Source organism: Mytilus californianus, unplaced genomic scaffold (genome assembly GCF_021869535.1).
Source record: "Mytilus californianus isolate M0D057914Y unplaced genomic scaffold, xbMytCali1.0.p SCAF_9, whole genome shotgun sequence".
Lineage (NCBI taxonomy): Eukaryota > Metazoa > Mollusca > Bivalvia > Mytilida > Mytilidae > Mytilus > Mytilus californianus.
The window spans coordinates 2,289,576-2,307,160 of NW_026262745.1; the positions used below are offsets into that span (position 1 = coordinate 2,289,576).

The 17,585-nt window shown below is 32.2% G+C and overlaps 1 protein-coding gene across 1 annotated transcript; it reads right to left on the bottom strand.

Annotated features, from left to right (window-relative positions):
* Positions 1-1,562: 1,562 nt before the first annotated feature.
* LOC127715746 (apolipoprotein D-like) lies at positions 1,563-11,755 on the bottom strand. Its single transcript, XM_052221898.1, has 4 exons — positions 11,627-11,755; positions 8,139-8,203; positions 3,504-3,589; positions 1,563-1,714 (listed from the first exon to the last, which is right to left on the bottom strand). The coding sequence occupies exons 1-4, from the start codon at positions 11,753-11,755 to the stop codon at positions 1,563-1,565; spliced, it is 432 nt and encodes a 143-aa protein (XP_052077858.1).
* Positions 11,756-17,585: the final 5,830 nt, after the last annotated feature.

Consider the following 17,585-nt stretch of genomic DNA (forward strand, 5'->3'; position numbering starts at 1 on the left):
GATTCAATCAAATTTTTGTGTAAAGTTTCTAAATAATATACATAATTGTTTTGCAGACAAACTTACATCGGTGTCGTTAAGATAAATAGTTATGATATATAATTCAAAATTTTGATTAAAAAGTAAAATAACAAAAATATCCAACTCCAAGGAAAATTCAAAACGGAAAGTCCCTTATCAAATGGCAAAATCAAAAGCTCAAACACATCAAACGAATGGAAAACAACTGTCATATTCCTGACTTGGTACAGGCATTTCCTTATGTAGAAAATGGTGGAATAAGCCTGGTGTTTTAGCTAGCTAAACCTCTCACTTGTATGACAGTCGCATATAAGTATGGCCCATTTGATGTTTTGTTTTTTTCGACAAAAACGTAAACTGTAACGTTTCTCGTACTTAGAATAAGTCAATATTTATTATAAACTTGAACACCTTTTACAAAAGAAGATTCATTTAATAAACTCTCTGTCTATAGTTTCTTTTCCTCCCTTGTTTAACAGAGATGAATCTAACAAGAGATTACACAAATAACTCAGTCACTGGCGGTATAATCTGCATGCCAGGTATAATAACCGGCGGCGGTTGGAACGGTGGCAGCACTGGACAACCTGTCTGGTCGGTTGGTATAAAATCAAATGCGCTAATACCCGATGCCAACAACTTACTATACAATTGAATTCGTATGCCAGCAGTCAAGCCTGACCTTTGTCTTGTTAGAATAAAAGCATTTTCTGGAAAAAAGATAAATTTGAACATAAATTATGTAAATGCTTCAACTGATAAAGATTTAGAAAGAAATCACACCCACATCTCCTTTTATTCATACTTTAACATTGGTTTGTGCCATTTATGTGTGGTTATTTTTTATACAAGAATCATTGCGTATTAAATGATTTTTTTTCCCAGAAACCTGTATCGCGACATCGAATTTTGTATCACGTGTTCGTTTTAATATACCACAAATAGTCATTTGAGCGCATACTTGTCCTTTGGTGTCAGTTGAATTCACAGTTTTACATAGTACGGCTTGAACTTGTCTGATAGACCTGTATGTTATTTCTTCTAATCTAATGTTTTTGTATAAAAATCACATCAATATTTTACGAGCTCTTCGTATTTTTCTGGTGTGGTTCTCATTAATAAAATCAAAACACAGATTTTAACAAATTAACGTAGAGAAGGGAATTAACATTAATTGTTTTGTTGGTATATTGTACAATTGTAATTGGGATAACGTCCAATCAAATTTAAATATAATATATGTAGGTTTGACTATGCCTATCTATATTGTTTGCAGATGTCGATCTTGATTACAATGTTTGAGCAAACGTTTATACAAACAAAGCAAGCAAGCCAACCAAAGTCTTACTCAACAAGCATTAGGAAATTAGCTCTAAATGAACTATATAGCTAGCACGTTTAAAATTCGACTCAGTATGTCGAGCTTGCACAAAGGAGGGTTCATATTCACATCACATTTATATGCTCTTGTCTTGATATGCGTGTAATATTTGTCGATGGACGTTAAACACCAATCCATATATCAATCTGTTTAAAATTTCTTAACTAATTGATGATGTTTGTAATCGTAAATTGTTCTGTATTTCTAAACTATATTTACCTATCTTTTGAAGGCCTTGTTGTCTGCAGGAGTATACCACGGAATAGTTTACGTAATCAGTGTCTAAAACCCAATACTGTCCTGGTGGTGTAACTTAATGTAAAATAATTAATTACATTGTAGGCAAAACAAACAAATAAATTATAATAATCCCATTTTGACATACTCATGTTATTCAAAAAAATTGATAAAACAAATCTAAGTCATCCATGAAAGCTTGTATACATCAAATACTCCATAACATGAAAGCCCGTATGCATCAAATACTCTATAACAGGAAAGCCCGTAGACTTTAAAAACGTATACTCCATAACATGAATGATTGTATAATTTACACTGGACAAAGTAATGCCCCCGCAATTGTAGGACTTTCTTTGAGATATTATTGTGTCTAGAAGACACAAATGATGCCCCGCAGATGCAAAGTGTTATTTTAAAATACACAAAGTTGAGCATGGGAGCACATAGGTCTATGGTTCACTGTAGGATGAGTTGAACAGGAAACGCTATGCACCTCTTATGCGAGTATATACTCCAAAATTGACAAAGTTCAACTATCTCCCAAAAGAGAAAATATCAAAAAAATTAAAACTCTGACTACATGCACACCTTCCATATGTGTCTATACAGCCAGCAAAGTAAAAGTTTCCTAGCATTCAAACTGTAGGAGGAGTTATCTGGAAACGCTATGCACCTCTTATGCAAGTATATACTCCAAAAATGACAAAGTTCAACTATCTCCCAAAAGAGCAAATAACAATAAAAATCAAAACCCAGACCACATGCACATCTTCAATGTATGTACAAACTGCCAGCAAAGTGGAACTTCCTAGCATTCAAACTGTAGGAGGAGTTATCTGGAAACGCTTATGCACCTCTTATGCTAGTATATACTCCAAAAATGACAAGTTCAACTATCTCCCAATAGAGCAAATATTAATAAAAATTCAAAACCCTGACCACATGCACACCTTCAATATATGAACAAACAGAAGCAGCCAGCAAAGTGAAAATGTCCTTGCATTCAAACTGTAGGAGGAGTTATCCGGAAACGCTATGCACCTCTTATGCAAGTAAATACTCCAAAAAATTACAAAGTTCAGCCATCTCTTAAAAGAGCAAATACTAATAAAAATCAAAACCCTGACCACATGCACACCTTCAATATATGTACAAACAGCCAGCAAAGTGAAAACTTCCTAGCATTCAAACTGTAGGATGAGTTATCTGGAATAACTATATACCAATAATGGGACGGACGGACGGACAGACGGACGGACAGACGGACAGGGGTAAAACAATATGCCCCCCAACTTTCAGTTGTGGGGGCATACTAAAATATCACATCACATAATATATCAGGAATCTTAGTCTACATTAGTGGCATTTAAATACTAGTACAAGTATATGAAATTATTTTCATAGTTTTGTTAGCGGGATGCGAACTTAAACCGTTGAGACATAAAAGGAAGCACTTTGTCAAGAGTCAGAGATAACTCGGTCATTTTACCCTTATATAAATACATGTATAGATTTTGTTAGTCGGATGCTGTGTTTCTTAATTCTCCAAATCTTGGGTTCTACAGTGCATGTTGTACATTGTAAATTGGTATGGGGCGGTATAACTGTATACATTTTTCAACCATGGTTCAATTGTACCGCAAAGTATAAAAATGTTACTTGACATACAGTCACACAATATGTGATATATACATTGCCACTTCTCTGGTGAATTTACTCCTTTGCATAGGCAAGGAAACAGTTACATGTATATGTATTATCTCACTAACGTCACTTATTTGTAATAAATGACTGACAGTCTTTTGAGAACACTAAGTTATTTTTTCAGCTTCAAAGCTTCCTTCCGTTTATCTATACTTACACGGAGTAAACTGAACAACAAGTCTTCCTGGTTCTAAGGCACTGGTACTAATAGCTGTTCCATCAATCGAACGTACCTGTCCGGTACTGAAAAAAGTACTCAATATTTTAACTATAGAGCATTTCCAATTCGAAATTCAAATTGTAAGTTTACTTTGCTATTAACGACTGGTAGACTCAAAAGAGGACCCAAACGTATGAAGCGATATTACACTTATAAACGACAAGAAAACTACAATCGCTTTAAGTACAGAACAGTTTAGTAGAATTAGAAGTACATGTAGTATGTTTCAAAATTACATTGTAAAAGGGTTAAGTATTGCTTTAAGTTATTCATTATTTCATATCAAATACAAATTTTAAAATTTCATTGATGAAAATGTGGCGATGTCTTGTACTATTTTGATGTGGCGATGTCTTGTATTATTTTGATGTGGCGATGCCTTGTATTATTTTGATGTATAGATAACACTTTTATATAATGATATATATCCTATTGGGCACGAAACCAGCGCACAGAATGAATTCACTGAAATCAAAAATATGAAAGCCAAGCGTGCAGATATACCTAATGAGCTAGATTACCAAAATAAAAAAAATCCAAGTCTACCATTAAATCACAATATGCTCAAAAGCATTGTATTAACCATTCGTAATTTGACAAGATGTTTGAATCTTGAAACTATATCATTTTAAGATTTGTTTTCCGGAAAATTGATTAACTCTTACGTATGCTACTTAATTATAAGTTTCTTGTGTTTTTTTAGAGCATTCTTCTGTTTTTTGCAATAAACATAATTAAACGTTGAATGGTTATCTATTACAATGAGTCAGACGTACCTTGTGTCTATGCCTGAACTAACAGCATTCAAGCACAGCCCCATTTCTGTTTGGATTGTAAAGAGTCAGACGTACCTTGTTTCTATGTCTGTATTAACAGCATTCACAGCCCCATTTCTGTTTAGACTATAAAGAGTCAGACGTACCTTGTTTCTATGCCTGAATTAACAGCATTCACATCCCCATTTCTGTTTAGATTGTAAAGAGTCAGACGTACCTTATTTCTATGCCTGAATTAACAGCATTCACAGCCCCATTTCTGTTTAGACTGTAAAGAGTCAGTGGTACCTTGTTTCTATGCCTGTATTAACAGCATTCACAGTCCCATTTCTGTTTAGAGAATAAAGAGTCGGTGTACCTTGTTTCTATGCCTGTATTAACAGCATTCAATCACACCCCCCATTTCTGTTTAGATTGTAAAGAGTCAGACGTACCTTGTTTCTATGCCTGTATTAACAGCATTCAATCACACCCCCCATTTCTGTTTAGATTGTAAAGAGTCAGACGTACCTTGTTTCTATGTCTGTATTAACAGCATTCACAGCCCCATTTCTGTTTAGACTATAAAGAGTCAGACGAACCTTGTTTCTATGCCTGTATTAACAGCATTCAATCACACCCCCCATTTCTGTTTAGATTGTAAAGAGTCAGACGTACCTTGTTTCTATGTCTGTATTAACAGCATTCACAGGTCCCATTTCTGTTTAGAGTGTAAAGAGTCAGACGTACCTTGTTTCTATGCCTGAGTTAACAGCATTCACAGTCCCATTTCTGTTTAAAGTGTAAAGAGTCAGACGTACCTTGCTTCTATTCCTGAATTAACAGCATTCACAGTCCCATTTCTGTTTAGACTGTAAAGAGTCAGACTACTTTGCTTCTATGCCTGAATTTACAGCATTCACAGCCCCATTTTTGTTTAGAGTGTAAAGAGTCAGACGTACCTTGTTTCCATGCCCGAATTAACAGCATTCAAATCCCCATTTTTGTTTAGACTGTAAAGCGTCAGACGTACCTTATTTCTATGCCTGAATTAACAACACCCACAGCCCCATTTCTGTTTAGAGTGTAAAGTGCAGAGTTGCACTTCAGTCCAATTTCCGGAATGAAGAAAAACTTCTCACTTTCGTACCACTGTCCGAGATACTATAAAATAAACATGCCCCTTATTTGTAAATACTTAACAATTGGGTGTGGTTGTAGAGAAAGTCATACAAAGCTGTTTATGTTTTCGTCCTGGCTAACTTATTGTACTATTGGCAATTGAACCATTTTTTAATGTTTATGTTCGGGACCATATGAGTATATACTCGTTTGGTTATTAACGGGCAGGACCATATGAGTATTTAGACCATATAGGTATTTTTCAAATTAATTCTAACTTCCTTCGTAGGAACACACAGTTTATTTACCAAATCAAAATCGTTACAAGTTACTAACTGAAATCTGATTTCTTTGACATATTGTCTGAATCATAGTGTATCATTTATCTTGCATTCGTAGCGTCAATTTAAATCATATCTATCATGTCAACCTGTTCTTTTGTTAGTGCTTTCACAGGCTTTTTGGGCATGAATCTTTTCCCCGGTGTTTAGATTTTTTTTTCTTCTAAATTCAAATTACTTTCCCTTCATTGTTATGTTTTTGTCACTATTTATACGATATTACAATATAATATTGTATTATATAGTATTGAGAGATGGTACTTAAATAAAATATTGAATTGAATTACAATATCAGTAAGAAATACGTGATGCACCTATAATCTTATTTTCCACGTAAGAATAGAGGGACAGCAAGTATCATCTACTGTTATTGTAAGATCGTATGTATAGGAGCAGGGACACATTACTTAACTAAAACTAATTTGAAATATTTAAGAAATTTTAAACTAACTAAAAACAAATTTAAACACCAAAACGAAATAAAAAAAAAGGGTTCAATGCCCCGAGTGCTTTTGAGGAAAACAATAAATCAACATATAAAAAAAATGAGTCCAGATTTAATTTAAAAAACTCTTAATGATAAACAGGACAATACGCGTATGGTCCAAATACTCATATGGTCCGGAACATTTATTTTGGTTTTTTTTACTTTAACTTATACTAATTGACAAATAATGTCATAAATAGAAAATCTAGATGAAAAAATTGGAATCATGTACAAAAAATACAGAGTTGTTTTACAATATATTCTAGAAAATATTGTTAGGAAAATATGGCGATGTATGCGAATTTCAGGTCAAAACCACCTCCTCATTTTAACCCTTATTATTGTATGGTTTATCTATCATTTTAGCAGTTATTATTGTATGGTGTATCTATCATTTTAGCCATTATTATTGTATGGTGTATCTATCATATTAGCCCTGATTATTGTATGGTGTATCTTTCATTTTAGCCGTTCTTATTGTATGGTGTATCTATCATTTTAGCCGTTCTTATTGTATGGTGTATCTATCATATTAGCCCTGATTATTGTATGGTGTATCTATCATTTCAGCCCTTATTATTGTATGGCGTATCTATCATTTTAGCCGTTCTTATTGTATGGTGTATCTATCATTGTAGCCGTTCTTATTGTATGGTGTATCTATCATTGTAGCCGTTCTTATTGTATGGTGTATCTATCATATTAGCCCTGATTATTGTATGGTGTATCTATCATTTTAGCCCTTATTATTGTATGGTGTATCTATCATTTTAGCCCTTATTATTGTATGGTGTATCTATCATTTAAGCCCTTCTTATTGTATGTGTGTATATATGTCTCATTGACAGTCACACTCTCTTTCTTGCTACAGCTCCTTATTTGTAATGTAAAGGATACACGTACACATGTAAATCTTAACAACACATTTTGAAAATATTGAAATGTGCTTTAAAATATATAGGCAAGAAGTAAAATAACAGAAATACAGAATTCCAAGGAAAATTCAAAACGGAAAGTCCTTTATAAAATGGCATAATCAAAAGCTCAAACACATCTAACGAATGGAAAACAACTGCCATATTCCTGACTTTGTACAGGCATTTCCTTATGTAGAAAATGGTGGATTAAACCTGTTTTTATAGCTAGCTAAACCTCTCACTCTCAAAATCATTTCGGAAAAGCTCTTGAGTGTAAAATATAAAGACGAAGTTTATATGAACATTTTCATTGTTTCATCTAACAACATACATGTACATGTATATTCTCTTCAAGGCGAGGAAACAGTTCGTGAAAACTCCTTAATTTAAAGATTTGTTTGGAATTGCTAATGTACTTCAAATAAACAAATGTCATTGAGTGTTTAAATATAATATAAGGTATAATACGTAGATACTTGAGCTTTAAAACGACAATTGTTTATCAAAACCTGAAATAAAGAGTGTGTTACCTTCTCTGGCAAAAGAGAAAATTTGACAATTGTGTTTTTTACCTCTAACCACTTGTGTTCAAATTTTCATTCTGTACAACCACACTAGTACTATATTGAATGTTTTTTTTTATGTGAAAATAAAAGCCGTTTCTTATTCATACATTGTACTGATTTTGTGTCATGAATGGATATATACCCAAATCCTTTTGTTTTTCTATTGTATCACTGTAAACATTTCATGTGTATGACGTCTGTACACTAAATCAGTTGGATGTGTACTGAACGAAACTTAGTCTACGAGAAAATGATTTATTTATAATAATTGTTGTTGGCTTATTATTGCAAGTATTCTTAGCTTTGTTCTTTATGTTAGTTGTTTTGGTGCTTCGTGGCAATCTGATGTCACTTGCAACTGAGTTTTACATAGGCATATCTAACCCCTCCCCATTCTTCATGCGCTGTTCATAACCAGTTACATGTAATACAGTGGTTGTCTTCGGTTGCTGTTTGTCGTATTTGTTTTTCGTTTATTGTTTTTTTTTCATAAATCTGACCGTTGGTTTTATCGTTTTAATTGTATCTTCTTTTTGTCAAGTCGGGGCCTTTTATAACTGAATATACGGTGTATGTGTTGCTCATTTTTGAAGGTCGTACGATGACCAATAGTTTCTCACACCCACGTTATTTGGATTCTTGTGGATAGTTGTATCATTGGAAAAATCAGTAAAGACCCGTCTAAATTCCATTTAATTGACAAATTCAACAACACTTACCGTTATCTTGATGATACTTTTGCGTAAAATAATCAAGAATTTACTAAATATATACTGCCGAAATTTACCAAAAGGAACTATCAATAAATAAATAAAATATAAAAAGCGATAACTGTCCTTTCCGAGATTTAGATATATCACTTTTTCACGGGAAACTTTACACAAAATTTCACGACAAGCGAGACAATTTTTCGTTTCCTATTGTTAATTTTCCTTTTTTGGACGGTGTTGTTCCTTTGACACCATCTTGCGGTGTTTATGTATCCAAACTCGTTCGCTATGCCCATGTTTGTAGTGGTTTTTTACGATTTCAATGAATGTAATCTTTCTATCACTGGTAAATTATTAAGTCAAGGATTTTATTTCCACAAATTAATTTAAACCTTTACTAGATTCTTTCATAAATACACAAACTTGGTTTGGAAGTTAGGCTGTACCTAAAGAAAACTTATTACAAATAGGATAGACAAACCTATTTTTACGGTGATGTTATTTATCGAGCCAGTAAACTTAGATACGATCCGGGTAAACTTCTCGATCCTTTAAAGACACTTTGTCTTAAAGGTTACCAATTCACCACTGTTTTTAGATCTTTGAAAATTGTTTTATCGGTTTAAATATTGACTTTATTATCAATAATCTAAAACAAAACTAAATATTATTTTCATACAAATACGTACATTCACGGTTCTACAATCTCTCGATACATATATGTTGGCATTGAGCAAGGTCATGCATTTCTCTAACTGTTAATAACGTCTTTACACTAAATACATTGGATATTGCATATGTACTGATTGTTATTTTATTTTTAGATACCTGTATTTTTTTATTTGTATATATATTTCCCATTTAGTAATAGTGGTAAAAATTTAAATTAAAGGCTAAAAGCGCAATATCATAAATATAAAAGGCCCCGAAATGACACGTGTAAAACAATTCAAACGAGAAAACTGATGGCCTGATTTATGTACAAAATAATGAACGAAAAATATATATGATATATAGCAACAAACGACAACCACTGAAAATTCAAATTTGTTTTTATCGGTATGATTTCATTATCAATAGATTAAATCCCAACTAATTGTCATACATGTTGTAGTTTGTTCATATTATGTTGTATTGTTACATCAGGAGGAGGGTTTGGCTCCAGTAAACATGTTTAACCCCGCCATATTCTATATGTATATAAATGTGCCTGTTCCAAGTCAGAAACCTGTAATTGAATGGTTGACGTTGGTTCATGTCTATCAAATTTGTTTTTCGTTTATTGTTTTATAGTTTCTTCTTGTGTCTTGCCGTAATATTACTGTCCCTTGTTAGTGGAGGGTAGGCGCCTTCGAACATATTTAACCCCGCAACATTCTCTATGTGCCTGTCCCAAGTCATGAGCCTGTAGTTCAGTGGTTTTTCGTTGGTTCATGTCTGTCATTTTTGTTTTTCGTAAATTGTGTTGTTATAATTAAGGCCGTATGTTTTCTAAATTGAATCGTTTTATATTTTTCCAAGTCTTTATTTCAGTATTTGTCGTTTGTTGCTGTTTATCATATTTGTTTTTAGTTTATTTTTTTGTACATAAATTACGCCGTCAGTTTTCTACGGAAGCGTATTAGGGACATAGTAAAAATACAATTGTCACTGGACTTTTTTTTCAAAGTCGAAATTTTGACATTTCAAATCTTAAAATTTTGACTTTAACTCGAAATTTTAGCTTTTCAAATCTCGAAATTTTGATTTTAACTTGACATTTTTAATTTAACTCGAAATCTTAACTTTTCAAATCTCGAAATTTTGACTTTAACTTGAAATTTTGACTTTCTAAAATCTTGTAATTTCGACTTTTTTTACTCAAAATTTCGACTTTTTTTAAACTCGAAATTTCGACTTTAAACTCAATATTTCATTTTTTAAAATCTCGAAATTTTTATTTTAAAGTTAAAATTTTGACTTTTGAAATATCTAAATTTCTACTTTTTTAAAGTATTTAGACTTTGATGTTAGAGTATTCAAACACAGTTGTTACAATTTTGGAAGGAGTAGACATGGACGCAAATTATTAAAAGCGTCATCCACACATTTTGGAATTTTATATTCAGAAATTGGTTTTGTTCTTAAATTATGATATGGATTAGCATTTAATATTGAAGAGTTTCATTCGGAAAGAACATGCATGTTGACAGAAAAAAATTGTTGTTTTCCCATATTCCATGTTTTAGTTTCCACAACACTGCCATAGGATCGTCAGGTCTGAGGACATTTAGCATCCCATGTTTTATGGTTGGTTTTAAAGGCCTGTTTGGTTTCCCAAAAGCATGTCACTGACTTTGCATTGTTTAAACAATGGTAAATCAAGTGGCAAATATGCCATGCATATTCAGGATGACTCATGAGCTGCTCAGTTTTCTAGTTTTGGAATTTTAAATGTAGTTTTTTTTTTCTGGAACATTGATTAAACTCTACAAGTTGGCTTTCTTGTGACTATTAACCCTTGTCTTTATTTATATTACTAGACTGTTGAATAAAAGTATGGCGTAATATAGGTGTGTCGGAATAACGGGTTTGTCTTGATACACATATCTGAAGTCCAGGCTTGAAATAGACATTTGTATGTGTCATATTTCATTTATTTTTCCATAAAATAAAGATTTTTTATCTAAAATAACCTCTTTAAAATGGTTTAGTTTATTAAAATATGCTTATCAAGTTTATGATGTATATGGTTCTCCGCTTGCTGATGTAAATGACTGTGAATGTGATAATCTCAAACGTATAAATACTGAGCAAAATTCGAAATTTGGAGTTTTAAAAAGTTAGAATTTTGAGTTTTAAAAAAATCGAGATTTCGAGTTTTAAAAAAGTCGATATATCGAGTTTTAAAAAAGTCGATATATCAAGATTTCAAAAAGTCAAAATTTCGACTTTTCATTTTTCATTTCGGGGTATTTTATAGTTATACGCTCATTGTTGAAGGCCGTACGGTGACATATACACGTAGTTGTTAACTTCTATGTGATTTGGTCTATGGTGGAGAGTTGTTTCATTGGCAATCATACCACATCTTCTAATATTTATAATCATATCATATATCCTTATATATAAAGTTAGGAAAACAAGTCGAAGAGAAAATATATATTTTAAAAATTCACTTACCCTGTTTAAATCAAAGCCAGGCTGTGTACGAACATTCGGACACACTCCTGGTCGTGTTACTTGTCCAAATATCGGTACCAGTAAAGATAGAAGGAATAATATTTTAGAAATGAAATTAAAATCAAGCATCTTTGTAAGATTTTGTACACCCCTTTTCTTGTATGTTAGTGAATTGTGTCAGAGTTTACTATGTATAGGTCAGGGACTACATTTACAATTATATATCTTATCTTACAGTAATTAAGTGATCATGTACCGTTGAATAATTCATTAAACGTCAATCATGCTCTGAAAAAAAAAATTGACAAGATTCGGTTTATAGCTTTTTGGTTTGATTAGCTTCAACTCATCTATCTTTCTTTTTTCATTACATCACAAAAACAGACAAAATATATAGAACTACATTTCAAAATTCAGGTATATAAGCCTTTGATATAATTTGGCCCGAAAACACAGTTATTTCGTAGTGCATTTCTTTTAGACATTAAATTCAAATTAAAAAAATCGCACCTGCTCTATCTTAAAAAGATTTTTACAGTGTAGTGTACTACTATTGGTACAAATAATATCAAAATTATAGAAACTTCTACCAGCTCTAACTCAAAATATTGACAATTCTGTGTTAAGGGGGGGCTAAAATTCAGTTTGACAGCTTCAGACATTCTAATTTTTGACCTTTTTTAACTGGACCAAATCACAACTTAACATAAAGATGCAGCACCCAAATTTTTTTAACATGTAATTTCATCCCCTTACTTAATTTTTCATGCATAAAATATCAAGAAATAAATTGGGAAAGTGTATCAAAAAAAAAATGCAAGTTATACACTGTTCACACTAGGGACTATATTCGTTGGACCATTTGATATAATTTAATTCGCAAACTACTGTAACATGTGGATATTTGGTGGATAATGTTCTACAATTTAGGATAATACATATTATTTATAGAATCATTATTAGATTTTGACTTTTTATTGAGTTAATGTTTCAAAGTATATGTGTTACCTCTTACAAAGCCTATCCGAATCATTTTGCAAAGAATTCCGCTCAAAACGGTGCTAGGGGCCTCTTAAACTTGCAGAGAGGTAGGTTAGATTTTTTTTGTTGTTTTTTTTTTGCTCCATGTTGATGGCCTCACTGTGACTTTAAGATGAAGAACAACAATACAAGCGCTGTTCCTTTGCTTTTTGTGTGTTTTTTGCTATGCATTTACTGATTTTGCGTCATGGATGAGTAATGATAGTAATGAGAAATAAATCTCGACTCTAAGGACTATCGTCTCCTAGTTTATATCGGAATTCGATCATTTAGTTTGGCTATCTCCAAAAAAGTAAACTTTGGAAAATATTATGTGAATCATGTTATCTAAGTCTGTCCTTCGAAAACAATCATATTAAAAAATAAAACAAAAAAATCAAATCCTCAAAACCCAAAAATCTGACATGTGAATCCTTAAAAACTGAAAATCTGTAATGAGAAGTTATCTGCGTTGAGAAGACTTTAGAGCAAAAGTAAGAAGCGGATTACTGTGTACATGAAATCCCGAACATTATTTCATGCAGTTTCTCATTAAAAGTGGTGCAGATTTAAATGATCAATTGTGTGTTTCTTGCTTGACGTTCATTGGAAAATATTCCATGCATGTTTAGGACGAGTAGGTTTTGAAAGGTTGGTCATCGGGATGAAGGGCGAAAAATTTGGACTGCCACTGGCAAATGAGCTTATGTTGATACGGGCTGTCATTTTACCTTGCAACAGGCCACCTATAGACCCATCAAAGAGTTGTTGCAAGGGATATTTACTGACCGTGGAACTCAAACTATACAAAGCTTTGATATCACTTCCGACAGGACGTGACTGTGTATTATACATCCGCACAGCTATACGACCCATTTTAGAAAGGGTTTTACTGCCGGATGGGAGGTCTTTTTGGGTGACCATTTTCTATACCGAAGTCAACACCTGGGGTTGCATATTTTGATAAAAAATATTTCTGACTGCAGAACGGAGGAATATATTCTATGTGATTTGCACATCCGGGTACAACAAAGTTATTGGTTTACCCTTTCAAGCTTTCCAAACACCATTTTTTGACAGAAGAGGAACCATTGAGGGTGGAGGGATTCCCAATATCTTTGGATTCGTTTATTACCGAGTCAAATGAGACCTGGTCTAAATAGTTATACGCTTCAAGTCACAAAGTTGTTAATCTGTTAAAGTATTCTCATTGGAAAATATTAGATGTAATGACTTTCTTAACGTCTGATTGGATAATATTGGGGTGCATCTATTATATGTGAGCGTACCAGAAAAATGAGGCCGGAAAAATCATGAAAGTAGGTCATGAAAATGACTGAAGTGTTCATTTAGTTGATAGTGAAGTGTCGAATCGATATTTTAATGACGCAAGGTCAAACACGAAATTATTCAAATTATAAATTTTTTTTCTGTCTTTATTATTCAATTGTGTTTGCATCAGACATAAATATAATTTCAACTTGTTAGTGTGTTTTAGAACAGTTCCTGAGTTACAAAGCATCAATAAAGTTACAGTTATCACTCATGCGTATCGTTATACATCTTTAAATAGCCGAAATCAGGGGATTTTGTTTTAAAGTGTATAAAATGCATACGTGGTGATTTACCTAAGTCTTTAGTTTTCTATGTTTATGTGTTTTTTGTACTGTTGTTTGTCTGTTGGTCCTTTTCTTTTTAAGCCATGGCGTTGTCAGTTTCGACTTATGAGTTTGAATGTCCTTTTGGTATCTTTCGCCTCTCTTTTGTAAGCTATATCAAGTCACTCACTGTCGTGAATGTGTAGAGCCATTTTCAAATGTAACGTACGCGTGCGTCCATAAAATAAAAAAAAAAGAAAAAAAATACATTTGTAGGTATGCTGTCTTTAGTTAACAACTAAAAATTTATAAGTATCTATCAACCGATTTAATTCAAAAGCAGAAAAAAACCTGAATTCTAGCACATTGTGTAACGAATTTATCTTACCGACTATCTTAACATGTGGCATTTAGACCATTGTCCTATCAAAGTGATTAAGTCTTCTGTGTAAAGAACATACTTCCATTGGTCTATACAAAAACAAATGCCAACCGTAACAACTTGTAAGCTTTTAATGTGTTTTATGAATTTATTTCAGTCGTTCATTATCAATTTCTTCATCTGTTGTCCGGGTGAAACGTTTTAGATTTTTCCTCAATGCCGTGTTGTTTTTATAAAGGGATATAACACTACTACTAACCGTGTATTAAAATAAACCACCCCTACTAACCCCATATGAAATATCTCCTCGCGGTCGCTTTTAATCAATCTTATTCCTAGATATATATAGGAGGTAAGATAATGAAAGATATTAATGACAATTTTCTCTAACACAAACATTCAACCTAACAGAGAGTAAATAGATGACAATGCTGAGAAATTGATTCATAAAAAAGTTTACCGAAATTCCGAAATTATTACAGGCAATCACGCAAGTGATTTAGAAATTAAGCTCTTTCCAGGGTTAAAAATCATCTCGCACGAAAAAAAAGTAGTAACCCTAAAAATACTGTATTGGCTTTTCCTCTAGTCCTATTTTGCCCTATTACAATTTATATGCAGAGCAATATTCTGAATGAATGAAACTATAGAGCAAAAAAAAAAGAGACCAAATTTCAATATAATAAGCTATAAAACGACAATACATGTTCATTTATAAACAAGACTATATTGAATACAACGTTCAAACCTATGATTGAGTTGGATAAAAACCGCAATTTTTATACGTGTGCATGCAAAACAAATTTCTTGGTAGAGGGGTCTAAATACAGCACATACAACATTTTCCAAAAGAAAAAAAAAGTGAAAAAGTATATTTTAACAAAACGCATTTGACTAGCAGGTCGAACAACGGATGTTCTTAAAACTTGCTGACTGCATGTTCATTTATATATATTCATTTATTACAAAATTTTACCACTAATATGATTGAAGTAAGATAATGGTAATGTACTTTTAGAAATTTAAATATTATTAAAACACATGTCTCTTAACTTCTTTTATTGCAAATATGTGTTATAGTCTGTTTTCTTTTCTATTTACCGTAGAACACACCATGTAATAAAATTCATAATTAATTATCAAAACCGTTGTACAAACAATCTGATTGAATACATGTATGTATTATGTGTCCGGGCTTCGCTTACATGGATCTGATGATGTTCTGTTCTATTTTCTGAAATGTCTGCCTCCAAAGGAGAAGGTACAATAAGGCCACTATTTCGTCCCTGGAATTCTTCATATATTTCAGAATTATATTTTTGAAATCTGTCTTACACATTTCCTTTAAGGCTTCAAACTTTTTGCATTTAGTGTAAAACTGAAAATATGCATAAATACCCTCGTTTTGAGGTTATGGCATTGATATTTAGATACATGTATGAGCCTAGGCTTTACCTAAAAATATATTTTGCAATAATATTCATTATATTATCTTGCAACAAAATATCTTTTAGGGTAAAGTACTTGATCACATTTACTTTATCCACAAACTATGGGAAAATTGCCATTTGTACATGTTTACGACATTAATGTGGTAAAGCAAATGACCTATCTGCATATAAGCATGATAAGTGTTCATAATATATCAACCTGTAGTGTCCATTTGTCAGTAAAATTAACATAATTTAGAATGCCTTGATCGAATAATTATACCATTTTTGCAATATCAGGTGTCAAATTAAGGCCTCCTGTTGGGAGGTACAAGTACGTATCTTTTCAACAAATACCATACAAGTAAAACAGAGCGTTCTTTTATCATTATAACCAACGCGTGTACATATGATGAAGGATCTGTATTTTTCAATCTGTTTGCGCTATAATGGTTGACTGATGAAAAATGTGTATATTTTATTAATGAAAGCTAAGAAATAATATAGTTCTCTAGAACGTGAAAGATTGTTTTATTCAACTTTTCTAAAACTATGTTTAGCAGTAACAGCTTCCGTTTTTAGCATTGTCTTGCTGTTGTATCAATTTTTTTATTACTTTAAGCAAATAATGCTCTTCAGCACAATGACATGTAATATATATATATATGCAAATACAATAACTGATAAATAAATACATAATACATACATAACTGATAAATGAATAAACCCGAGAAGAATAATGATCTATATTAAGTATTGGTTACTTATAACATGTCTGTTACGTTTAAATGCATGGAAAAGAAATTTACAAATGTTACATGTCTTTTACATGTTCTATGCGCAACAACTGTACAAGCTTAAATGACGATGGACGCCTGTCATAATATGGCTTAATATACTGTCTCCTTATTGCATTATAACAATCACACTGTAAAATGAAATGAAATTCGCCTTCTATTGTATTTAAAGTACAGAGAGTTCATTTTCTTGCTGATCTATTTACACCGTGGTATCGGCCTGTTTCAACAAATAAATTATGTGAAGACAATCTTATTCTCGTTAGATACACTCTAAAATTCACATGTTTAGTAATACTACTTACTATACAAATCCTTGGTAAGGTAAAATTGTAAACAAACATTATTTACACAGTATTTATACAAAAAACACTTTGGCGAGCTGTCCAATAATTGTTTCAAATATTGTTTAGCTTGATCAAATATTCTAGTTTTGATCAAATACTTTAGAGTGTCATTAACAACTAAATTATCTTGGTTACACCAGAAGTCATTCAGACCCAAATTAAACAATACATACTTCAGTTGATGAATCCAACTATTTCTGTTCCTACATCGATTCAGTACCGGTTCTTGATAACAATTTTTAAGAATACAATTATTCGTTGATAAAAGTTTAAACCAGTATTTTATAATATTATACAATCTAAGATATATCAAAGGATATCTACCAAGCTCATAATACACCATTACAATCGTGGTACATTGTTTGACACCCAATTTTTTTTTGCA

Coding starts and splice junctions, on each gene's coding strand:
- LOC127715746 (XM_052221898.1), bottom strand. CDS start 11,755: ATGCTTGATTTTAATTTCATTTCTAAAATATTATTCCTTCTATCTTTA. Junction 3,590..8,138: donor CGCATGAAGAATGGGGAGGG/GTTAGATATGCC, acceptor TACTTTTTTCAG/TACCGGACAGGTACGTTCGA. Junction 1,715..3,503: donor TGTTGTTCAGTTTACTCCGT/GTAAGTATAGAT, acceptor TTTTACATTAAG/TTACACCACCAGGACAGTAT.